The sequence below is a fragment of the Lutjanus erythropterus genome, chromosome 24, assembly GCF_056507025.1.
Source record: "Lutjanus erythropterus isolate fLutEry1 chromosome 24, fLutEry1.hap2, whole genome shotgun sequence".
NCBI lineage: Eukaryota > Metazoa > Chordata > Actinopteri > Lutjaniformes > Lutjanidae > Lutjanus > Lutjanus erythropterus.
Window position 1 is genome coordinate 10,028,993 of NC_139340.1, and position 26,174 is coordinate 10,055,166.

The 26,174-nt window shown below is 41.0% G+C and overlaps 1 protein-coding gene across 3 annotated transcripts in view; it reads left to right on the forward strand.

Moving 5' to 3' along the window:
- dock9b (dedicator of cytokinesis 9b) overlaps positions 1 to 26,174 on the forward strand; it is a 60,657-nt gene that overhangs the window by 6,624 nt on the left and 27,859 nt on the right. Inside the window, exons 1-4 of one of the 3 annotated variants that reach the window (XM_084713453.1) lie at positions 13,820 to 14,096; positions 18,123 to 18,239; positions 24,430 to 24,519; positions 26,007 to 26,089. In XM_084713453.1, coding sequence (XP_084569579.1) covers positions 13,980 to 14,096; positions 18,123 to 18,239; positions 24,430 to 24,519; positions 26,007 to 26,089 — 407 coding nt within the window. In that variant the 5' untranslated portion in view covers positions 13,820 to 13,979. Of the gene's footprint in view, positions 1 to 13,819; positions 14,097 to 18,122; positions 18,240 to 24,429; positions 24,520 to 26,006; positions 26,090 to 26,174 lie in introns of those variants that run through there. The other 2 variants (XM_084713452.1, XM_084713454.1) reach the window with 2 other exon arrangements.

A 26,174-nucleotide genomic window follows, 5' to 3' on the forward strand; every position in this document is an offset into this window, starting at 1 on the left:
AATATGGATTTTTGAGTGCGCCATTGAGAGACAATGCAATTGTGCACAAAGGGACTGGAGGAGCAGCTCACAGCTGAAAAACATTAAAACAAATTGTGGGTGGTGGCGGAAGAGCCCCAGACAGATCTTAGAAAACAAAAAATAAGTATTAAATCTTAGGAAAAACATTTTGATGTCTATTTGTGAAGCTTAATTGTCAATTCCAAAGTCGCACTTTGATTGAGGTCCATCATTGCATGTATTGTATAATTTTCTGTAAGTATAAAATTGCAATTTTGTACACAAGCTGTTAAAACTCTATGATGAAGAGTAGCATATAGTATAGACTGTATAGAATAAGTATGTAGTATGGATCTGAGACACAACTCTGGAGTCTCATGCTGGCATTACATACTTTTTATTTTTTACTTTTGGTTTGTACTGCAGCTGCCCTTAAAGGTTCATACTGTTGCATGCATTATGCATACAGTTCGTACATAATACTTTGTCATAACATTCAGCTTTGACCCTCTTGCTCATACATCCATAAACTGTCAGTGTGAGGTATCTTCCACTGTGTAGAGGATTGAGGGTCAGAATAGCCAAAAAAGCATGCTGGCTTGAATATTGCAAAATACGACCAGATGCAGAGGGACATCCTGGTACTTTTGGCATACTGCATTTGACATACTATGTGTTGGGACATACTAAGTCTTTTTTCTGGCATGCTAAGTAGTATGGTGGTAAAATTATTGGATATATGGAATGCGATTGCCATCCATAGAGCCCTGCCAATAACTTGAGTTATGTTTCAGCTGAGGTTGCAGTATATCCTGATAATCTGGTGCATTTAGTCATTTGTGTGCCCGCATGTGTTTGCATGTGTATGCAAAGTATGACTTTGTATGAGTAGAAATAATCTTTATAAAGGTGCATTACAAGGTCTACTGTTTGTGGAATATAGCGTGGTTCTTTAATATTTGGGTGCTGAAGTGGAGTGGAAGCTCCAAAAACACTGCAGCTACATTTCCTATAATGCAACCATTTGGTTCCACTCTCCCTGCCTGATAAATGTCCGCAGCTATCTCCAGCTTGTAGTGCAGGCTTTCTGTTGCAAATTGTCTTGAATCCCCGAGCTGAAATAACCCTAATGACATCATCCTATCACTATACCACTTAAGCTCCTCCAGAGCCACAGTTAAATGTTTCCACAGGCCGAGTAGTGCTGCCCATGATAAATAAACTGATTTTTATGTGTGAAATTGGTGGCATGCCCCTTTATGTCATATCTATAAAATGGCTATGTGTCTATAATATAACCATGATTAACGAAACAGTTGCTACTTCAATCAGCTGTGCAGCCAGCCTTGTCTGCAAAAATTGGGCAGTGACCATAAAAAATTCCTCTGACCCAGTTGACACAATTGCACATCCAGTTCTCTGTCGCAAGTGTAAAAATAGCCATTTCGCTTTAGTGTGGAAAACATTCACGGTCCTTTTGGCTGCTTGAGAATCCTTCCAAGTGAAAGTTAGGCTGTGATAGGTCGAATTAGAGCACATTAACTGGTGGCCTAGTTAGAAAATAATATACACAAAGAGAGCAAAAACGAGAAGCAGTGTGCTGGTTTTTCTCATTACTGGTTTGTTAGCTGTGACACAGCCAAAACCTCATGTCAGGACACAAAGATCCTGTCCTTGTCTGCCAGATTACCTGCAGGCCTTTCATGAGACACTCAATACCCAAATCACATGAGCGTAACCCAGATTCAACAGTAACATTCATTATTGTTAGCCTGAATTTAGGTCCCTGATGAAACTATTGGCACATTTTCCCGAGATCAAGAGAATCACAGTTAAAACTTACACTATATATATGAGGCTTGGAAAGCCATCTGTAAGTGTGCTCTCCCTCTAGTGGAATTAGACTCATTCAATTCAACATTGTATATTATGTTAATTTATTGAAAATATATCCATATTTATATCCTACTTGTAACAGATGCACATTATCTTCCAGGGTTAAACCGAGTGATCCTCAAAACAAACCTCTTTAAACCAAATCCTTTAATAGGAATTTTCAGTGTAAGACCTCAGAGCAGTATTGGCAGTGCTGGTGCATTTATTTGTCTGTTAGCAAAGCATCTTATTCTAATGAATTTGAAAAATCCAAAAGGCCATTTTTATGTCAGTGGCTAATGGATGTCATTGTTTTAATTAAAGTGAGTGTGAGAGTGGCATGGCTTTATAGATGGCAGTGTCGGTAGGGCTTTGGGTTGGTCCACTCCTTTAGTGCCATTTACTGGATGGATTGTCTTGTTTCATAAAAACATTCACTGTCTGTGTATGAATTTGCCTTTCTGACAGAAAGCTTTCTGCCAGCATGGTCTCTTTTAAACCAAACCATGATCTTTTTCTGAACACAACCAAGACGTTTTAGTGTCTAAACCTAACCAAACTGTGAAAGAAAACTGCAAATTTTAATAAACAGAAATGAAAATAATAAGTCAACTAAGTTTAAAAGAAATTCACATAGGACATAAACCCTGATCTCCTGGGTGAACGTCCTGCGTTTGACCCAGTCATCCACCACAAATGGATGTGTTTAATGTGCTTATCTGCACTTTGTTGCTCTTTATACTATGTCACCTGATTTCCTGAATCCCTTTTGCCTGAAAGCCCTTCTGCCATCTGCCAGATTATTTCTGTCAGAAAGGCTTTGTGATAGAAAGCCCTGAAGGCTGATTTCTCCTAGTCCAAACCAAATACCTGCAAAGGTAATGACATTCTCATCAGCCTCAGCTGTACTTTGTGTTTAGTGCTAATTTGCAAATACCTGCGTGCTAACATGCTAAACTAATGTGCTGAAAATGGTAAACATACCTGCTGAACATCAACATATTAGCATCGTCATTGTGACCTCTTTAGCATGTTGATATTAGCATCAATCAATGTCTTATCAGAATGGTAAGTGTAGTTAACTTATTTTAGCATCTTTTATTTGTTTATGTTGTTTGATAGCTTGTAAATAGCGTTGGTTAACAAAGCTAAAAATGCTAACTCTCGCTCTCTGTACTGACAGGTCCGCCTCAGGGTTTTTTAGGTTTCTTTGCATACGTTTGCATATTACACAGTGGATGGCTTTCAGTTTTGTGACACAGACATCTCCCCCTTTAGCAGAGGAATGTGAGAACATTTGTTTAGTGACAAACTTTGCACAGTCAAGGTCAGACATAAACATAAACATAAGAAACACACATTTTGAGAGGAATGTATCTTTAATTATTTAAAAAATATCATGATAATCGTACTCACAGCCACAGTTTCAATTCAGAATTTTTACAACTCTAAATAAGTTATGAGAAATGTAATTTCTTTGTAATTAGATATTAATGAATGTGTTAATGCAGTGTGATCATTCTGTCTGTATATTCCCTCTGTCTGCATTCACATGATTTGCCACACATGCAAAAATAAAACTCACAGTATATTCAGTCTCTCAGGCCCAGTTTGCAAAACAAATGGAGGATAGATTTTCCATGGTCCATACATCAAACCAGTGAAACTTGGCTGCCATGCCGTCTTTTGAAACCGTGATCTGCTTTGCATGCTACACTCTGGGTCACATTACGGCGTGTTTTGGGCAGAGCTTTCACGACTGCACATCCCTTTCCATTTGTACAGGCTTGCTTCTCGCATGGCATCACTTTTGTTTGCTTTGATTCATGTGGATGTGTAGGGAGTGTCAGAATCTCGAAGAAAATGCCTTTTTTTCCAGTGAGTCATCAGGCTTCAGTGTTGTTGCAGTGTAAGAAGCAGCCTGTGGGAGGCAGCAGTGATGCATGTGTTAGAGATGCTGTAGAGACGTGATCATGCTGTAAGCCCTTCAACATGTGAAGACAAACACTCCTACTTGCATAGGGCAGTGGAGCAAAAGTTATTTTATTATTGTGTCAGCATTTAGTGATGGCATGGCATTTTCACATTCTTAAGTCATGGAAATAAGAGTTTAATTGAGTCATTTAGCTTATAAATCTTCACACAAATCTGGTTTGACTTATTTGGTTTTTGCAGCTTGTGCAGTGAGAAAATTGCTGACATGTATTGGAACGAGTGATGGCTGTCAACCAAAAATATCCCTCATTAATTTCTGTACTTTTTCTAAAATAACAGTGTCTTGTTGCCTGGAGACCAATTTTAATCTCCCATATTTAATTATTGCCGGTTTTTCAGAATAAAAGTGTTTTGAAGGAGTCATCACACTGAAAAGCTGACAAAAACTCCCCCAACATTTTGGCCCAAAGCTGCCGATGCAAAAGCCATAAAATTTATGGACTAAGTTTATGATAGAGGAAGGATGTACTGCACTGTTTTGTGGAATCGAAGATGAGCATCTGAGAAGAGCATTATGTTTGCTTTGCTGACTTTGGGGGATTTCATCTTTTCCACTTCACTCTGTGTCCTGTTTTCAGTACTAAACAGCACATGGAAACAACTGATAAATGTCTGTTGTGGATTCTGATAAAATAATTCTGCGGTCTGGTGCAACGTCTCCCTGGTTGTCAGATGTCTGTGAAAAGGTTATTGGGTGCATGATGGGGTGCAGTTCGGATCTCATTAGATTAATGCGTCCTCTGAGGAGCTGCCCTAATGTAATTGTACAAAGAAAGCTGATGAGGCTTTTTGAATGAGCCCAAAAACACAGAAATATAAGAAACTAGTTAATGGCTTTAAAGGGGCACTTTGTCAAGAGGAGCACCACTCAATTTAACAGTTGTATAATGACTTCTGTGGCTCTAAAGGGAGCTTTCTGAAGTCAGCCTCTGCTTATTAATGTGTCAATTGAGACTCACTCAATTTCAAGCGGATATAATCAGTATTCTTACCAAATGATTACATGGATAGTTGTCTGTGAAAGGTGTCGCTTGTAGTGACAAATCCAGAGACACGTTTTAGCATCTTTTGGCTCCAGGTTTTGGTTTTATGGCCAATAACTTTGCTGTTTTTGTTCACTCTCCGCACCTATTTTCATTATAAAAGCTCTGATAAACTGGCTGCATGCTGCCTGAACTGTTGGCAACTAATTGGTGAACATAACAGTGCATTTAGCAGCTAAAGAGCCAGATATTTTTCTGGCGGACGCTGTTGGGAGTTACATGTAAGTAAACTATACAGAAACCAGGCTGCCTTTGGAAATTTTGTTAGTTATGCATAAATAAGATGACGCTTAACCGAGTCATCTGAAGAGTGAGAAATCAGAAGCAGCGCCGCTGTGACATCCCTCATCGTATATCTGGACAATTTTTTCACCCTCGATCTGCTCATTTTTGCTCGCTCTTTTACTCTTCAAGAAACACTTAAATTTCAAATGCCGTTTGAGCTTCTTTTAGAGATGCTTCCATGGCCTTTTCTTGCCTTTTCATTTATGGCCACAATAACTGTTGTCGGTAGAAGTTATACAGTAAAGGCTCACTATAGTTCCAATAGATCTATCTAGCTTTCTATTTAAGTATTCCCTTGTACTGATTCTACATTGTGCTCCCTCTTGCTTTTAATGTGATTCTCCTTCTTACCCATTTTGCTGCATCATCCACTTAAAAGTAGGTGAGTGTGTCATGTGCTGATGAAATATTTACACCAGCCACCAGAGAGAAGCTGTGGAAAATTCAGGGAATTGTTTGTATGTGCATGTAAATTAGCCTTACATAAACAAGCCTGTATCCTTCAGCTAACAGCCTCACTTTTAGAGGGGAGGATGCGAGGATGCTGTGATGTTAATTAGGCGATGATTTACAGAGGGTTGCCAGGTTTGTCCTGGTTGTCCTATGACGCATCGCGCTTGATGGATCAGTCCAAACCAAGAAGTGTTAATGGCCGTGGGCCTGGCAATGCAGGTCAAGAGAAGTTAAATCATTCCTTTTTATGTCTTAGAGCACATGTAAATGACATCAGCTGGATGACTGCATCGCTTGTAATCTCGTTGTGAGTGGGAGAAAGAGGAAGGAGGGAAAGCGGCAGAGAGAAAGAGTAAAACATTGTCTGCAGCAGCTAGTTGTTGTGTGTGTGGGTGAGAGTGTGTGTGCGTCTTTGTTGGTAACAGTCTGCTTTTACTGTTGACAAAGCATGCAGAGTCAGAGAAATGACTAAGCTGTGAGAGTGAGGGAGGGACAGAGCCTGCTGGGAGAGAGAAGGAGGAGAGAAGAAGAAGTGAAAGTGACAGGCGGGCAGAGGTGAGTGATGGAGAGAGATGTGCAAGGTTGAGAAAAGAGGGAGAGAAAGCAAACCAGTGAAGAAGAGTCAGTGAGAGGAGGAGAGAGCAGAGCATCTGAGCCGAGCATCCCCCCAGCAGAAGGAAGAAGGAAGGAAGAGGAGTCGGAGAGTCGACGCCCTGCTCCAGCTGAATGAGCAGCTCAGCGTCTCTCCTCCGCTCACTCATCCCTCCATCCCCGCTGGGCTGCACACAGAAGGATACGGCTCAGTGGCCCGGCACTTGGGCTGAGATTTGTTTTCAAAGATAGCGGTTGTGTTTTCAAGCGGGAATCCTCCTCGGCCGTGGGAGATAAGCTGATACCTGAGTGAATCAGTGCACCTGTGAGAGGACTTTCTACATATGGAAGCGGTCAGGGTTGAGAGATCAAGTTGGAGTTGAAATTAAGCTGAAGAGTTTTACCGTAAAAAGATTTTTTTCCTGCATGTGTCTGGTGGAACCATGGGATGCACCACCAGCGTGGTTCTGTTGGAGGGGCTGCGCTCCATCCTTGAGAGGAACTGTGGCTACATCAAGGGGGCGGTGGAGCTTGGGGCTCTAGAGGAGGAAGAGGAAACACTGAGTCTGAGGGGATCTCAACTCTGGATCCCCACCACTGCTCTGGTAAATTCATTTCAAAATGTTGCCTCTTCTCTGTCGTGTATGTGGATGATGATAATTAAATTAAACCCCATCTTTCCAGGAGAGAAGACTTTCTTTTTCAGTTTCATTTTGATGCAGACCTCTTCTGTGCCACAAAAGGTGTATTTCTCTCAAATTATGTCAAATTTGAGATCGTGAGCACTTCTCCTAATGATAATCTGTCCACCGTGCAGATGTGGCATATAGAGATCATCATGGTTGGTTAAAGTTTGGGTAAGAATGTCAGGGTAAGCCAATCACAGGCAGAGTAGGGAGGGTCATGACTTTGCCCTCCATTCACTAATAATGAACCATGTCTCCTTGAAAATTGCCAAATCATTTTCATCATTCCTAATTCCAACATGGATTATATTCACAGATGTGTCTTTGAGAGAATTCATTCATATACGTGCTGGATTTGCAAGAAGGTGGTTGGGGTCTATCTGAACAGATAGTAGCAAAATGGAGCATTTAGTAGAATCATCTATTTCTTGATTGAGTCCATATGACTCAGTTCTCCTCTATACTAAAGAATCTCTTTGCTTTTCTCGCTGTATTCGACCAGTGCCTCCTCTGGATCTTATAACACATATACGTATAACACCAAGTCTTTTTTGAGAATGGAAACTAGGTAAAAAATTAATAATTTACAGATGGAGCGGAGACTTGTCGGATTAAACATGAGTTACTGCGCAGATCAGCAGAATTTTGGCTAATAATCTTCCTAATAGACTCCCCAGAGGACCTAGATTTAGAAGTCGAGTGTATCTTTCAGTGGCCCCCGATCACACAATTACTGGTGCAGCACATCAAAAGCTCAACATTTGGCTGCGAGCAAATATAAGATACGTCTCAGGATTTGCGCAAGTTTGCTTGTTCTAAGCAAGGAATTCAAAATCTAGTGCTTTCTTTTCTCGGCCTGTAGCCTTGTTGTCCTCCACTTGGATTTATGCACTGCTACATTAAGCTACTTCCCTCAAGTTAGCTCCATTAGCCAGCAGCCTGCCCTGTGTTAAGTCAAAGAGATTTAATGGACAATCAATAGCGAGGGGGTTAAGTAGGATTGCTAGTGCACACACAGAGTCAAGGACATTCACTATAAACCATTATCACTTTTGGATGCAGTGTTTCCTTTACAGCCATTAAGCTGTGGGTTGGCCTCTCATAACCTTTCCTATAAAAACAACAATTACATCTGCAGTTGCAGCAGAACATCCAAATTATAGTGAAGCTGGAAAACATAGAAAGCGTCCAGGATTGAACCTCCAGCGTTCTCACAACCAGAATACATTTTGTGCGTCCTTTAGAATTAAAATACCATATAAAATGAAGCATTTGGACGAATCCCAATATCAATATAGCTTCGTTTTCCCTTCATCCTTTATGTAGCTGGAAAACACACACACTTGTTTTCTTCTGATTTTGATCTTTCCAAGGAAAAAGAGACTTGCTCCCTTTGCAATCCTGTTTTCATCTAAAGCCCATAAAACTTCAGTTAGCTCACCAGTTGCAGGACTTTACCAACTAGCCTCTTTCTGGAGTGTTTAATAGTCAAAAACTGAGATTTAAATTTAGCAAATCTGATTCATTAGGACTATGTAGGTGTAACTTGATTAGATATGATTGACAGACTTGGCAACATTAGCAAACGATACACCCACAGCTGTCATTGCATTTTGTTTAAATTATTGTATTGTATACTGTGTACAATGTAATATAAATCACGATTTATCCACAGAAATATGTGTCATAATCTTTTCTTATAGTGCACCGCCCACTTAAAACACAGACAAAAACAATGAAACTCTTCCAGAAGGAAATTATGTGTTTATTTAGGACCCCCTCAATTATACTAGAAAGCTGGTTGAGACAATATGTATTTATTTCCTTGAATAGCAATGAAGGTCTGGTCACCCCAGAAAAACACAAGGTGAAATTCATCTGAGTGTCTTTGTAAAATATGTGGTTCTCGAGGCTTGGTGAGGTGGGGATATTCACAGGGCTAGAGCTAATTGCTAATTATGTTATGTGGCTAATTATTAGTTATAATCGCTCTCTAAGCTTTGTTTATTTTCTTCAGTACTGGACTATTAATACACCCTTGCTTTATGTTCAGGACTTCCTACAGTGCCATCTTCCAGCATTGTGGTCCAGAGCAGGCAATCTTGGATCATTTTGTAAAAGAGACAGGCGACTGAATGAATCTGTTCCTTTGGACAAATCCCACGCGGGGATTTTCTGCACTTCGGCTGATGTTGCTGTACAGTCTGGAGCCGAGCTCTCAGCACCCCTGAGAGCTCTGACATCATGGAACTCCCCTCTCCTGTATCACATTTAACTTGTCCCACATGTTTCCCCTGTGTTACCTGGAGGTAGCCAAAGTAATATGTTATAACGGTTGACCACAGGACAGACCGCTGCTGCTCTTTATTTCTATGATTAGAGGACATTCTGCATTTTCCCTTTGTGTGACAGACAATGGCTTGTGACAGTTGAGTGAGTTTGAGGTCAGGGAGCTAACTTTCATGTGATTACTATGTGTGTGTGTCTGTGTGTGTGTGTGAGGAGGGGGGATCAGTCTGAACGGGAAGTTTCACTTCTTTTGAGGCAACACCCTCACACTTTTACTCTCCAGGGCGCTTGTAGCGATCCCAACATTACGTCAACCCAGTCTTATGCAATTCTCCACAGACTTGTGTGACGCTGTATGTCTATATGTGTGTGTGTGTGTGTGTGTGTGTGTGTGTGTGTGTGTGTGTGTGTGTGTGTGTGTGTGCATGCCTATTGGGAAGGGTGTGGAAGGCTCACATGTCCTAATGGGTTCAAGCTGTGTAAAAACAAATGGACGCCATCCTTCTCCTTCTCCTCCCTCATTTTCTCTTGACAACTTTTTTTTTTATGTCAAGCTCTTACGCAGATGGCCCTGTAAACTAATTTGCACTCCCATCATGCACATGTGCAGACACAAACTCACACATCCTCGTGGTATTGCTGCCGTGGTACCAGCGCTAGCTACAGGAAGCGTGATGGCGTGAGAGAGCGTTCCAGAGATGTGGGTGAATGAAGCAGGATGACCTCAGTGCAGCCAGGGTCTCTGACAAGAGGCTGATTATCACGCTGAGCTGGTGACGCTGTCACTGAGGCCTCCGCAGGACGCTGGGGACACAGTACAGTCAGCAGTCCATTACACACCGAGGCCAGAGGAGAGTCAAGTCAGGAGTCTGCATTAGATTTGCTTTTAATACCTCACCTCAAAATATCCTTGAGAACACACACTGAGTTTCCCCTTTTAGTTTCATCATCTCTCAGCCTTTTCCAACACTATTGAAGTTAATAAGGGAAGCATAAAACGTTTCCCAGCTTGAGCATCAGAGTCCAAGTGTTTTGCAGCAAAACAGTGGTGTTGTGGTTCTGCAGTTTACCATCAGTATTCCCAATATTTCCCGCAGTGTGAACATTGAAAACAAAGTACTGACTATAATATGAATTTAGGGTGAGATTTACCTTCAGTTTAAAATGTAGAATAATCTGTTCATATTGTTGATGCACCGGATCAAGGTTAAGGTTTGGAGATGCCAGTTTCACCAACAACTAAAAAACTCACTCAGGTCTAAACTTTTACACAGATGTAGTTGACATCATGTAAAAGCTTTGTGGTGATTTTCAGAGTTTTAACATTGTTTCCTTCATGTTTGAGCTGATGTGGTGTAGATAATATTTACTAAATAAGCATATTTTCACAAACTAAAGACTTCCAAATGAGTCCTCATAAATGCATTTAGGCATTGTGGTTGTAGCACTGGGTGTTGACAATTATGTGAATCTGTGCACCAGTCCGATGCCATGTAATGTATTTGGCCTGAAACAACCCATAGATCAAATTTTATTTGGTCAGTGGAGGAGAGAAGCGCCAGCTTCACCTCGGCATCCAATCACATGCAATATTGTAACCAGCCTGTGGTAAACATAAAGTCTCTGGAGTCTGTGGGGAATAATGAATTGTCTTTTTCCCAGTTGGAGTTTCTCCAGGAGTCCCTCTGGCTTTGGCGGAGCTCGGCTGACTGATCAGTGGCACCGTACCTAATGTATACATATATTGCACATAAGCTCAGTTATTGTACTGCAAACAGATGCTGTTATTTGGTTTTGTGGGGATTCGGTAAAACCCAGAGTGGACTTTTTCAGCTGTCTTTCTTTTTTGACTCTTTACCCAGTGAATGAAGCTCTGCATGCAAAGAGTTAAGTGATTGCTATGTCACCAAAGTTATTACAGTTCACGCTGATAGGGACGTGAATATTTTTTTCTGACCTTTCATAGACTAAATAATTAATTGACATATTAACTGATATTGACAGTAACTATCAGTGGCTACCTTGCACACTTTTATTATTTACGATATTAATGCTAATGGTTATTCCCGTGGCTGTTAAAGCTTTTTCCATCTCACCTCCTCACCTCGTGGCTGTCCTGTTAGTTGAGTGGAACAGCCTTTATTTTACAGCCTCTGTGAAGTTTTCTGTGTTTTTAGAAGAACTTATTTCTCTGAATGGTACATTTCAGCAAGTCCCTTTGAAGCGAGTACAGTTAAAACAAGTTATGCTAATTATGCACAGCGCCTCACACATCAGAGGACCCTGCTGTAGGAAAAGTGAAACTCACACACACATACACACGCGTGCATGCAACACACCCTTGCCTGCCTTTGTGCTACATTTTGTTAGGAGCGATGGCACTGAAAGAGTAACGGAGACGTGACGGCCCTTTGAAGTCCTCCCGACCCGTGGCATGTCATCCCCTCTCCCTGACATCCCACCTCTCCCCCTCCTCGCTCTGTGTGCACAAGAGAGCCCCAACTTCTCTCCCCATACATATAATTGGATGAGTTATTAATCATGCTTGTTGAGTCACAAAGATTCAGTGGCTCGTAAACATCTGTGTGGTTTGGGAGTTGTGTGCAGCATAAATAAGAGAGAAAAAAACCCCTCCAAAATACAGATTTGCATAAATTTACCCACAGCAATTCCTCTCTGAAAACTTTAAATGTCATCATTCTGAAACACACTCTCCGATAGAAAACAGCTGAGCCGAGGCGCCGTCGCTGCTTGAAGATTAAAGGCGAGTGATGCTCCTCAGAGAGAGCGCTGACTGGATGGAGAAACAAGGGGCAACTCAAACTCTTCCTGAAGCAGCAGGAGAGTGTGTGCAGGAGTGTGTGTGTGTGTGTGTGTGTGTTGTGTCTAAGAGCCGGATAAAGGGGGAGTGTGTTTTCTCTGACCCTGCTGTGTGTGCCTGCTGCAGCGGATACGGCGCAGGAACAGTTCAAAGCAGAGCGAAATATCAATGGAGGGCAGAACTTTATCAACACAGATCAAGTGTCTGAATACCTACATACGCTGGCTGGTGACAGTTATTTTTAGTCATTTTAACAGTGACGCAGTTTTTGTAGGATGTTTTTATGGGATCTGATGATGAAAAGCGATGTAGAGAAGAACCTTTTATGTCCTATCACATCATCAGACCATGAACAAGTAAGGAGCAGGTAATGAGTTTTACTTTTTAGTAACAGCACACTATGCAGCACAGTTCCACTGTAATTACAGAGTAGTTCCAGAGGATGCTGGCTGTAAAATAAAGTGGCCCATTTTCAAGTTAATTGCAAAGTAAATATTGAGTGTGGGGGCTGTAATATGAAGCATTACAGTCATTACAATAGCTATTATTAAATATATGAATTTCCATCTCAGTGTTGAAGCATATGACCAAGTAGAGTCAGTAGAATCAGTGGCTCTGACCTGAATATGTTTTTGTAACAATTGTGACCATGAAACATACTCGGCGGGACATTTTCCAGTTGCCATTCCAACTTTTTGGGAATTTTCACTTGCTCCCACAATTTAATTGCAAAAAAAGTCTAAAAATATTGCAACAAGGATTGCAACGATCCAGCTAGCATCCTTATACCCTGAATGCATGCTTAAAGAGGAATTTCCCCAATTTCCCATGTCAATTTGCGCTTCTAGGTGTTGGGGAATACTACTGCGTCATTGAAATGACTTGTATGAAGCCTTTTGTGGCTGCAGACTACTGCCATAACATGCATTGTGGGTTATTTTTAGGTGCTGGGTTTTGACAAGAAAGACAAATGCTTGGAGTAAACTGGTGGTGGTGCTTCTATTTTTATCTAAAAGTAGCAACCTCCTTTAAGGAAATCGCCATTGCGTTGGTTGTGTGCGTTTGCGAGCTGTGTGGAGTCGGGAGAGGAGAGACAGAGACTGTGCGTGTGAAGTTATAGCTGTGAATCCTGCACAAAGTTAAGGCTGTTTGTCTATGAATAACTGCTACAGCTGATTAACACCAAGCCAAGGTCCCATGTCTTACATGATGCTGAAAAGCGATAGCTCCTAAAAGTAAGTAACAACAGGCTCAGGCTCACTTACAGTGGACTGACTGTTAAGGTGGACCAGGCCCGCTCCTCCAGGACAGTATGGTATTTTGGGTGGGACAATAAGAAGATGTTTGTAGCTTTTCAAGTCTGTACACAATGAAAGTATTGTATTGTATATTTATTATATCATATATGATATAAAAGTTTATAATGAATTTTTTTCCTACTTACCAAAAGTGATAGGGTCCTTTTTTATGGCCTTACAATTGTGAAAGAAAAAACATGTATAGGCCAAATCTTTTCTGACACCTTTTTTTCTATTTTCAGTCCACACACACACTAGGCAGGTGGAGCAGGCATATGACGGCATGATCTCTGGGCTTCTTCTAAGTTTTTAATGGGGGAGTGGTTGATTACTCCTCCCCTACTCCTCTCACAAATCACATACTGTACATACAAAAACACACACACGTACATATCCAGACACACACTCTCACAGCTGCACAGTTGCGAGGGTGGGAGGGGCCCTACCCTTCTGATGAGAGACAGACAGACAGAGCGGGAGAGAGAGGGGAAGGGAGGCTGGGCTATTGTGACTGAGCACAGAGTGAATCTCACCGGACGCTCGGCAGAGCTCACTCAGGCAACTTTGTGGCCATGGCGGTGTGTGTGCATTGACTCTCACACCTGATTGAAGGCTGCAACACACTCAGGCAGGATTGAGCAGCATGCAGGGCCGGGCTGGAAAAGCCCCCAAAAGGGAGATGGTGATTGAGTCTCCACAGCAGTACAAGAGCCTGGCTGAGATTGAGGCAGAGGTGGAGGCTGGGTCACAGGTGGCAGCGGTAAGTGTGTACTGTCTGAGCCATCTTTTACTGTACACAGAGGTACAGTTTTTCGTTCTGGGAGATGCTCGCGTAAAATAAACCGATGCGATCTGATTGTTTAACCAAGTTTTTAATCGCTTAGATTTCCTTTCAAGAGCAGCTTTGAAGATAATTTAAAAGGCTGAGACGGAAATGGGAAATAGCAGCTTCAGGGCACACCTCTCCAGGGGGTTGAATGTTGATCTTTTTTTAGGAAATGGAGCACTTGTGGCTCCCTTTGTTCATTAACTGTTTCTTTGCGTCAGAGTTAAGGAGTTGGACAAGTTGGCTGCAAAGCTGGTGCAAAAATAAAAATGCAGACTCAATAGTTTGTTAAAGATCACTGTAAAAAGCAGCACACACTGCACTTTACTGTACTGTTGTATATTTTATACTTAGTTTCTTTTAAAAGATGTAGATTAGGGCTGCAACTATTTTCATTGTCGATTAGTCGGCTGGTCATTTCTTGATTAATTGATTAGTCAGAAATTTCAGATAATTTTTTCTAATAAAAATGATTAACCAAATATTGTAATAGTTGGCAATTAATTTAATAGTTGACAACTAATTAATCAATTGACTAATCGTGGCATAAGATGTAGATTCACTAGTTTGTACAAGAAAATACTACTTTCTTTTAAAAGATGTAGAGTAGGACTGAAACTAACTATTGTTTCCATTATCAATTAATCTATGAATCATTTTCTTGACAAAAGTGATTACTCGCTTGGTCCATAAAATGTCAGAAAATGGTGAAGAAGTTGATCAGCGTTTCCGAGAGCCCAAGATGACGTCCTCAAGTGACTTGTTTTTTCCACAACCCAAAGATTCAGATTCAGTTTTCCCATCATAAAAAAACTACAGAAATCAGAAAATACAGAAAATACTTGGAAAATGACTCAAAGGATTTATCGATTTTCAAAATAGTTGCTGATTAATTTAAGATGACTGATAAATTAATCGACTAATCACTTATAAAGATATGTCCATAGTTGGGCTGGCATTTTGAAACTAAAGAATTTACCACTTTATTAATATTTATATGTTAGTTTACTGCAAAATTTCCCCACATTTGGATTTTTTTACTATCAGAAAATCAAGATTATAAATCATAGTTTATTATTATGTAAGAGTATTAATAATCTGACAGTATTTGACCTCATAGTGCTGAAAAAAGCAACATCTTCATCGTTCTTCAAGTGAAACTTGACTCTCACAACTTTCTAAGGTTTTCATGTGAGATCATTACTGACGAGTCACAGTTCACAGCTGCTTGTTGTTATCTTCTGTCTGCATGGCGATTATCCAGTTGGAAATCAGCAGCGACGATTTTGTGCTTATCAGATGATCTTTTACATCCAAAGGGCTGAGGGAGATATGGAGGGATATTTTCATTGCGTCATCAGGAGGATTGGATGGACGAATCAAAATGTAAATCTATGGTCAGGCGTCTGTTTAATTGGCCTCAGTTTGTTATGTGTGCATTGGAGCCAGACCAGCGGGCCAATCCAAATAATCTGGATCGTAGTCACACCCAGTGGACCTCACAGCCATGGCAGTTTAGAAATGTATAGAGAGATGAGTGAGGAACATTTTAATATTATTTTGCCTAATGGCTGATTTTCTATTTATTTGATGAGTAAAGCTACGAGAACTTAACTTTAGATATGCACAAATCCTGTATTGTTGCTTCAGTCAGTAAATTGCACCCAGTATACTAATTTTTCAGATTCTAGGTCCACTGCTTTGGACCAGACGGACATATTTCAAGAAGTATTGGATGGATTGCCATGAAATTTGGTGCAAACATGTCCCCCTCAGGATGAATCGTAATAACTTTGTTGATGCTATAATATGTAACATATTGACATTAAAATGACATGCATTTTGTTGAGTTGTATACTTATATTTTCCTAAAGGTTTCCAGCAATGGTCACACCCAGAGAAATCTGCAATTTAATCAAAGTAACAGTCAATTTCATGCTAGCCGCTAGTTGCTTCCAGGAAGTTAACTATAAATATAACGTGAATACAACTATGTATGTCCCACACTAAATATGTTACCTCATCTGTGAGTCATGTCAGATAGATTTTAATCTGCAGTAGCGGATGATTTACAAGAACTCCCATGATCCTGCGGTACTTAACTTCATTAAACTAAAATGTTTTGGTGTAATTTTAATTTGAGAGAGACCTTAGAGCCTCGTCTCCTTTTTTTGGGGGAAAAGAATAGTGCTTTCACATATGTTAACCTGAGAAACTACAGCGAAACCAATGACCAGAGCTTCCACAGTGAGATTTGAGCTGCGTAAGGTATCCGAATTTTCACTGTCAGTGTGGTAAATAGCTCAGTAACACTGGTGACGGTTACTGTGGGTAGCTGGCTTGAGTGGGAGGCTGCTGGAGTACAGCCACACATAAGCTACAGCAGGAGCAATAAACATGACTGTTGTCTCCAAGTAAATCTCAGCCCAGATCATATATAGATGCTTATTAATAGATTGGTTATTTACAGACAACACTTAGTTGAACACTCCCCGGTGATTCAAATGTGAATAAATGTCCGGATAAGCAGAGCCTGGCCACTGTGTTGGCTCATTGATCCACTTGGACGGTGGAGGACTCAAGATGCATGATGGCTGACTGATCACCCTTTTATTTTGTTTATTAAGGTGTCACAAATGCTCTGGTTCAGGCAAGGTCACAATTATTAGACATGTTTGTAAGGCTTCACATTATTCATTCAAACCAGATGCTATTGATAAACTCACATTAGAGCTGAAATATGTACTCAATTCATTGAATGATTAGACAGAAAATCAATTAGCAACTATTTCGGAAATTGATTAACCATTTACGTTTATGTCTTTCAAGCAAAAATGCCAAACATTGATTGGTTCCAGCTCCTCAGTTAAAAGAATTTTCTGCGTTTCTGTGTGTGTGAACTGAACATCTTGAAGTGATAGACCATTGGTCAGAGATGCAAACAATTTGAAGAAATCAACTTAAACTTTAGAGAGCAAAACAATACCAGAATATCTTTTTTTTTTAAGTTCACAAATCCAGCCTTTCTGTGATGCTTTAAAGCAAAGGAAATTGAAGGGAGGAAGGGATTAAAATTGCTGAATTCTGAAGTGCTGACTTACAACTTTATGCACGGTTGGTGTTCTTATCCATGCTTGAAATGAATTTGCGCAAGAAATCAAATGTACAGGTACAGATGAGGTAGGGTGTCCCCACATTGTGATTAAACTGAAGAATGAGAAGCATTTAAAGACTATCTTTGCTCGGCTTTAAATAGATCAAAGCTTTGTTTACTTCCTCAGACACGTGTGTGTCATATGTGAAGATCTGTTTTCTAATATCACGGTCAGGCTTGTTGAGGAGGAACATGCTGGAAGAATCCCATTGGCCTTTTCTGTGGAATGTTAAAGCCGCATCTGCAGCGTTTAATCTGCTCGATCATGAACCAGGCTCCACTACCTACTGCCAAGCATCAGTTCTTACAAAGCCCTCTCTGTATATGATGTTGCATAAGGATTTACAGTGTTTGGACTGTGTATCTCCCAGATTCTCTTGAGATTTGAGGAGCTGCAGCAGCCGCCGTTTACTTATCTAGTTCAGGTTTTTGAACGTGAGCTCATGACACAGTGACTGGTACAATCAGACTCTCGCTCATCCGTCCATCCATCCCTCGCTTCTCGCGTTTAGCTGTTAACCCACATTCATCTGTGTCTCTGTGCCTGCTCCTGCTGCTGTAGCTGCTGACCAGTAACTCTCTGAAAGGACAATAGCAACTTGTTTTCCAGACAGCCTGAATACCCCAGATTTCCCTCTGTAACTCATCCCACAACTCCATACACTGACACCCGTATCAATTGTATTTACCAGTCAATGAAAATTCACTTAATGCCCAGAAATATTTATAGAGAAGCAAAGATACAGGTAGTCTGCCTCGCCACATGCTGCCCCTTGTTCATCCACCGCTGTGATCTGTTCTTTCAGGTGAAGCCGAAGATCATAGAACCACTGGACTATGAGAACGTGATTATACAGAGGAAGACCCAGATCATCAGCGATGTTCTGCGGGACATGCTGCAGTTCCCCACGGACGACTTCCAGGTATGACACAGTAGAGTTTGAGCAAATTTGAAAACCAATTCTTTGTTCCAGTCAATTTTCAAGCAAAAATGTGAAATATTTGCTGCTTACAGCTTCTTAAATGTGAGGATTTTTACATTTTATGAACTAAACAATTAATTGATAAGCTGTGAAAATAATTGTCAGATCAATCACTGAAAATAATCATGCATTGCAGCCCTACTTTATATTCTGTTCTGTATTTTAATTTATTACAATGCATTATATTTTATTTGTTGATCATATGTGTATGATCGTATGTAAACCAAATTACTTGTCATCTTTCTTTTTTCAAGCATTCTTTATTCCTTGTTGAAATGTGTTACCTGCATTACCCATAATGCCACTCAACCACAGACAATTCAGTCGGAGATTTAGGTGTTCTCTCCTACATTTTAGCAGTACAATCAAAGAACCCCCACTACCTGTGCAAAAATTGTACTTGAGTAAATGTACTGAGTTACTTTCCAGCGCTGGGAAACACTCATCGTTTTTGCCATCACTATGCTATCTCTATTGTTATCATTGCTTTCCCCACCCACATGAACAGCTGAAAACACCACCTGTTTTCAGTAAGTTGTTTGAAGTAACTCTGGAAAAAGTACAAAGTCAGTAAGTGAGGCAGCGGCAGGTGAGGCACGCTGAGATAAAGTGAGGACAGCAGCACTTGATCACAAAATAGCTCCTGGGATAAAGTGAGCAGACAGTGCGTTTGTGCTTTTGAGACTTGGAAGGAGCAGATTTGTCTGCTGGGAATGATTAAAGTAAGCTGTGTTAGGAATACTACTGCGCTGTTTGTATTTTTAGTGTTATGAGTTGAATTTCCGTAGTCAAACACTCGGGGGATGCATGATCAGAATGGCAGAGATTTATTGAGATAAACGTTCGCAATAGTCTCACCTCCATTTGTGTTACCAGGCGATACACACAAATATGAGTCTGACTTGGGTTATATGACTGACAGAGGAAGCTCGAAGGCCCCAGATCGTTTCCATGGATGCTGCTCAGTGTGGATATGAATGAACATGAATGACTGTAGTCATGTGAACCACGATGTTGCTGACCTCAGGAGTTTGGCTCAGGACAAATTTAAGACAAATATAAGTTACCTAAATCCTCTTAATCGGTTGTATGGTTTAGTGCTCTTGACAACCAAATGCTCTCACATGGAGTGTTTTTAAAAGGCCCAGGAACTGGTTGCCTCAGCTACATTTCCACCCAAAGTACCCAGAACTTTTAGTCCCAGAGCTACTTTTTGTGCGCAAGACTACACAACGTCATTGTCGTCAGTCCATCTGTGGTACAATGAGCAACAAAACAAAGTGGTTGCAGATCGGGTTCTGCTGTGTGTTCGGCTAGATCGGCGTGCAAAATGAACTATCGCAGTGAAAGTTAAAGGTGACTCAAGGTCGTCACACAGCCCAATCCCCTCACTGAGCTGGCTTAGGTCATCGATTTGGAAAAGCTCAGTTTACTTTGTACAAACTGAGACACTAAGCCAGTGTTTTTATGAATTAATTCACTTGAAAAATCTTTATTATGCTGTTTTAATTCAGTACACTTCATGGACACACTAGAAAGACTTTTAAAAGTTTTTTCAGTGATGCTGTGTAAGTTCCTCTTCACAGCAGCTGACTGGAAACCGCCTAGCTCAGCTATTTAGGAGAATATTATCAGCAAATTATGATATAACTTTGTGAACCCATGTCTGAAATAGATTATAAACATGTCTTCTACATGTACTGTATGTGATCGCTGGCTCACGGTCTTATAAACATTTCCACGCTGCATGGATCTGCTGCTTGTGTTTAAAGGAGCTCAAAGACCGTGTCAACATTACATCACCGCGGTGCTGAGATGGATCTCAGCGGGGTCCACTCCCAGTTTGAGAGAGGAAGAGAAAACATGGACAGACTCATGTTCACATGTTTGTCATTCCTCAAGTGTCCTGAATCAGACTTTAAAGGAAAAGTCTGGTGAGATTAAATATTTTTCTACTTGCCAACAAATCCCATGTGCAGACTCAGACTAACAATAAATGTGTTCGATGCTGTCTGATATATCTTATTCCTCTGTGCCGCAGAGCTCACTTGTTGCTCAAAAAGTACTAAAAACACATCAAAGAACTCACACACTGTAGTTTATTTTGACCTAATCCCATATACACCTTCCTGCTGCCTCAAATACTTGCCACACCGCTCTCTATGTGAATTCATCGACTGCTGAAAATAGTCCCCAACAAATGTACTATTTCCTCCCGTTAGATAAAAACTACAGTGACCAGCTGTTTTAGAAAATCTCTGACCCTTTTATAATAATTGAACTATGTATTTTTGACCTGAGTATGTGGTGGGAAATCTTCAACATACAGTCTGCTTCCAGACTATTTCACAATCAGTAGATGATGAGTGGTTTTCATTTCAAGGCCGTATGCAGAGCACAGCCATTAGTAACTGCCCAGGACTCTGTGTGTGTGTGTGTGTGTGTGTGTGTGTGTGTGTGTGTGTGTGTGTGTGTGTGTGTGTGTGTGTCAGACCCAGTCCGTCCATCTGTCTAACCTGCCATATGTTTTACATCACCGAGCTTAGAGAGAAGGGGGGAGCCAGCCAGACATATGGGTGTAGCATGCTGCACGTGCTGCACACACACACACACACACACATGCACACAGTAACTGGGCATGCAAGAGAGAGAGCCTCAGTGTCAGGAAGGAAAGTGTTGAGTTATGGATTAAAGGGATAGTCAGCCTATTACCCTACAGTAGATGGTGGTCGGGACACCCGCACTTAGCGGTCCTCTTTCTGTGAACGGGGTCAGCAACAAAAGGTATTTTAACCACTTAGAAAGTGGATGCTATATTTAAAATACTTTCACTGCTTTACTTTGCCATCAGACAGCCTTTTCTGACGGGAAATCCGTTACACGAGCTAAATATCACTCTCTCCAAACCGACCAAAATCAGTAGTTTTACCTTGCAGGAGTTGCTGGTGTACATATGCCTCGGTAAGTTAGTTTGTTTATGTTATGGTCTGACTTTGGGGTTTTAAAAGGATAGATAAGATTTAACAAAGTCACACAATAACACAAACGAACTAACAGATTGAGGAAGCAGTAGACTAGCAATTCTGCAAGCTGTTCCCCATCAGAAAAGACCATCTGATCTCAAGGTAAAGCAGGTTTGATAAGTACCTCATACAACCCCACATTAAATAACCTGAACTATCCCTTTAACTTCCCCTATATGCAGATTTTATGGAGAACAGGAGATCTCCTTGGATGGATGTTGGACTAAATGTGGTTAATATACTACCAAAATTTTTATGATAGATGCTGTTATGAATTTTTGATCCTGCACACATGCAACACCACAGATAAAACCGTCACTCTCATCTTTAAAAGTAGAAACAGGACCTCAGAAGACAGACTTTTCTCCTCCTGACCAATCCTCGACCACTCTGCTTAAATATCTCCGTGCTGGCGAATTTTAATTCCCGCCTGGCATCACCTTATCTGCCCCGCAGTGTCACTGCCTGTGGGAACACGCTCCTCTGGCCCAGTGGAAGCCATCAAAGCCTCGGTTTAATGGCTGTGAAAAGAATGCTGTTAATTGGCAGCCAGCAGTTCTTGCAAACAGTTGACTGACAGCGGTGTGCTTTGGTCAGAGTCTCCCGTGAGTGGCTGGTCAGACGGAGAGGCTGTGTGTGTTGACTGGTTTGTTATCAGCGAATTGGCAAAAAGAAGAGAGACACGGGCTGGAAAGCATGTGAGAGTACAACTGAAGTGTCTATGAAGTGTCATACTGTGTTAAACTGCACTGTGGTATGGTAATTGGCCAGCCAATCATCCATTATCTACTCACCCTGGAGTATTTGTAATCACCACACAGGGCAACTAAGCCCCCGTAGTTTCATCACGTCCTGCTCACACACTATTTATGTTAAAGCAATACTTGGAGATTTTGTGAAATATTCTCTTTCTTGAGTTTAATGAGGAGATTGATACCACTATCACATCCGTACGAGAAATATGAAGGGAGAGCCAGGACATGACAACTCAGGTTAGTATAAAAGTTTGAAGCTGGGAAAACGGCGGTATCGATCTTATCATTGAACTCAAAAAAGAAAAGCAAATCAGCGTGTTTTCCAAAATGTCTAACTATTCCATCAGTAAGATCTTTTTTTCCCATTTGTACAGCTACAACAAAGCAATAAAAGTTCAAATTTTTTCCAAACAGCATTTTGTGGCCAAACCACTGCATTGTCTGCCTGAAAGACCAATTTTCCCTCACTGCATATGTTTTAAATATCACTAGTCCTTTGATTTTTAGTACTTACAAGAACTTCATTTGATCTGCACACAGATTATACAAGACTGACTGAATAAATTGAGCCCAGTCTGGGCTACTGTCATGTCTTTAATCGCTATTTGCAAGAGTGAACTGAACAAATGAGGGCAGAGGTTCAGTCACTGCATGCCAGCGTAAGAACAGGAGACTTATGACAAAACTAGGTCATTGTGCCACTGTTTCCTACTCATCTTTGTTGGTTGAGTAGAACAGCGGAACACTTAAGTGGGAGCAATGGTGGCTGCAGCGTCCAACAGCTCGGATGGCTTGACGCCCTGGGGCGCCGTTTGCTTCTCGGCTGTGGATCCTCGCTCTCCTTTCTGGCTGTATCAATTTAATAAGGCTAGCGGGGAGTAGAATTAGGACTGGAATAATACAGACCGCAGATGATTCTCTGTAGTACTGTTTTCCACATCTCCTTTCATCCCTCTGTTTAAGATTTTTAACGTTGTTTGAAAGAACAGTTCAATATTTGGGGAAATATTAGAGATGTTACATCTGATACCTGTGAGACGAAGCTTGTGTGATGATGCAGTCAATAAAATGCACACTGACAAACGATATCTGTTTAATTATACTTCTCCCTCACCATCATATGAGCCCTACTCTTACTGAATATTCTGTAAAACTGCTTAGGCCAAAATTAGTGACAACACGATCATTTGCAAATAGTCATCAAAGATAAAATGAAGACTTAGCTGGCTCCAGTCTGAAGGCTCAACCCTGGATGTTTTAATCATTATTGATTTTTCTTTACTTTCCATCCCAACAGGAAATTAGAAGAAAACATCACAACAGCCACATGCACACAGGTCACAGTAGCACAGTTAAACCTGTGATCTGCAAAATCATGGCCCTATGCCTTTTTTTCACTACACATAGACTCTTGTTGGAATACAGTATGATATTACAGTATTGATTTTTCCAACAAAATTCACATAATGTGTAAGAAAAAATTACTTTACTGCTTAAAATGAACTTGCACAGTATGCGTCTGCTTGGATTTGAATCAGCCAAATCCTCTCACTCCTCACTAACCATGACAATATCTGCAAGAAGTACAAAAACCAACATGTAAATAAGTCCTGGTTTTATGGGTTTTATGTCAAGTCCATTTATTTATATAGGGACAAATTATAGCACTTTTCATATAGAGGAAGTCCAGACTGTACTCTCAGAGATCTCCCACCATGTGCATGCACTGAGGTGACAGTGGTGAGGAAAAACATCCTTTTAACAGGCAGAAACCTTGACTGGAACCAGATTCTATGGTAAGCAGCCATTCGTCGCAAACCGGTTTGACACACTTACTAGATGAGTTATGTGCTGGAACTATTTCTTGGCCTGGCCAGTGTCTTCTTGGAGTCATTTTAACATTTTTGTGTTTTTTGCACAGACTAAACCGATGAGACATAATGTGTTAATCACTATGCTTGAGAGGTGCTCCTCATCTCCTCATCTAATTATTAGAAAGAAAGCAATGTATGCTGTTTGTTATCTGGATGACTGAGAAGATTCAGAGAGGCTGCTGAAGTGTCCTTGAGCCTTGCACTGATCTCCAGCAGCAGCTCAGGAGGCTGGTCTGTAGCTTACCTTGATCTCTGACCTTCCTTTGAAGGAAAGTACAAAGAGAACTGCTCTATGGGGCTCAATAAAATTCCATATAATCATGAGGAGCAGTAAAACCAACACTGAACATACACAGCCAAGCAGGAAATGAGTTTACTATGCAAGTGTTGTATAAAAACAGCAGCAGGATGGATGTGTGTTGTGCCAGTCTCTTCTGTCAGTCTGTTTTTAATGCCTGCCCTCCCTTTCCCTCCTCAGATCTCCACCCTGAGGCGCCAGGGCAGGACTCTGTTCTCCACTGTGCCAGAGACTGCTGAGAAAGAAGCTCACTCGTTGTTTGTCCAAGAGGTAAAACTAATACATACCTGGACGTTAGCCTGCTTTGTCCATTCTTTATCCCGCCATCTTGGCCAAAGCCTCAACCTCTGTGTCCCGACCGAATCCCGGCTTTATCCTTTAGTTTGGAGCTCGGCCATGTTTTCTCTCCTTTCACCCAAACACAGGTGCTTCGTCTCTGTCCAGATAATCTACTCTCACACCCTGAAGACCCATCAGATACTGGGGCTCAGACATGAATCCAGCCAAAGATTCTTTCTGATTTGTTTATGGTGGAGGGGTGAAGCGCAGCTGATTGGATTTCACAGCGAAAAAGAAAAGCGTTCGTTGACCACTCACATGAGTTAGAGATAAGGGAAAATCAATATGGTGCATGTCAAACATGTTGCTGTTAGCCTTTAAATGAACTTCCATTTGTGTTCTCCACCCTCACATGTTTCCTGACATTGCAGAGGATCAGCTACAGATGGAGTCCACACAGTTCACCGGTGGTTCACTTTGTGTTGTTCCAGAGGAGCTGTGTGCCGGGGTTGGCTGGGGTGCGGCCTGATAGACCCTGATAGGGGATAGTCCCCCATGGCTGAAGCCAGGAATTACATCATTACTACATCTGGAACAGCTGTGCAGCCTTATACAGATGGGCTGCTGTTTTTATGAATTTATTTTTCCATATTTTAGTGACCCTATGCCTCAGTCAAGATGTGTATTTTATGAATTCTCAGAAATGATTAACACACTGAAATATCAGCAGCCAAGTGATACCAGTGCTGTTTGTCTTAAATGGTCAGATGTTTATGCAGCCTCTCTCGTCTTTACAGGAAAAATCTTAACCCGACATAACCCTTCAAACAGATGTTGAATCAATAATTGTCTTTATTTTGGTCTGAATTCCACAATTGTACAGAAAAGACTCATTTTGACACAACTGATTTCAACCAAACTTCCACTTTCCAAAATCAGAGAAGTGCTGAGATGACCCAACAATACATTTTATTCTGTGCTCTACAGTGCTTATAGGGCAAGGTGTCATAATTAACCTGTCTTAAAAAAATCCAAATGATGGCTTTTGTTTTGGAAAGGAGTGGAAAGTTTTTATTATCCACCTTCTTCTGTAATATTGATCCTGTCCAATGTGGTGATGTGTTCTCATTTTTCTCATCTGCTCTACTTTCCTCATGTCCTTGGTCTGTGCCAGGATCATTTAAACAGAAATAAGTACTATTCCACTGCGTGACATACAGCAAGAAAAGCGTTTTTCTTGCTAATTCATTTGGACACAATGCATTTTAGTGGAGCTGCATCTGCTAAAGCTCCTTAAGGGCCCAAAGTCAAGCCTAAAAAGCATCCATTTGCACTGAAAAAAAGAAAGCATTTGGATGAAAATCAAATATCCACAATGTACTTTTCTGAGATTGTTTTAGAAACCTGACACCACATGTGTCTGGACCGTGGATGTAATGGATGTAATGTTGTGGACTCTTCACTTTCTGTCTCTGCAGTGTATCAAAACCTACAAGTCCGACTGGCATGTGGTCACTTACAAGTACGAGGACTATTCTGGAGACTTCCGCCAGCTCCCAAAGTAAGTGTATGTGACTGAGTCATGCTAACTGGTGCGGTGAGGTGTTCACCATTTTCTTGAAGGGGGGATAACAGTCATCAGAACT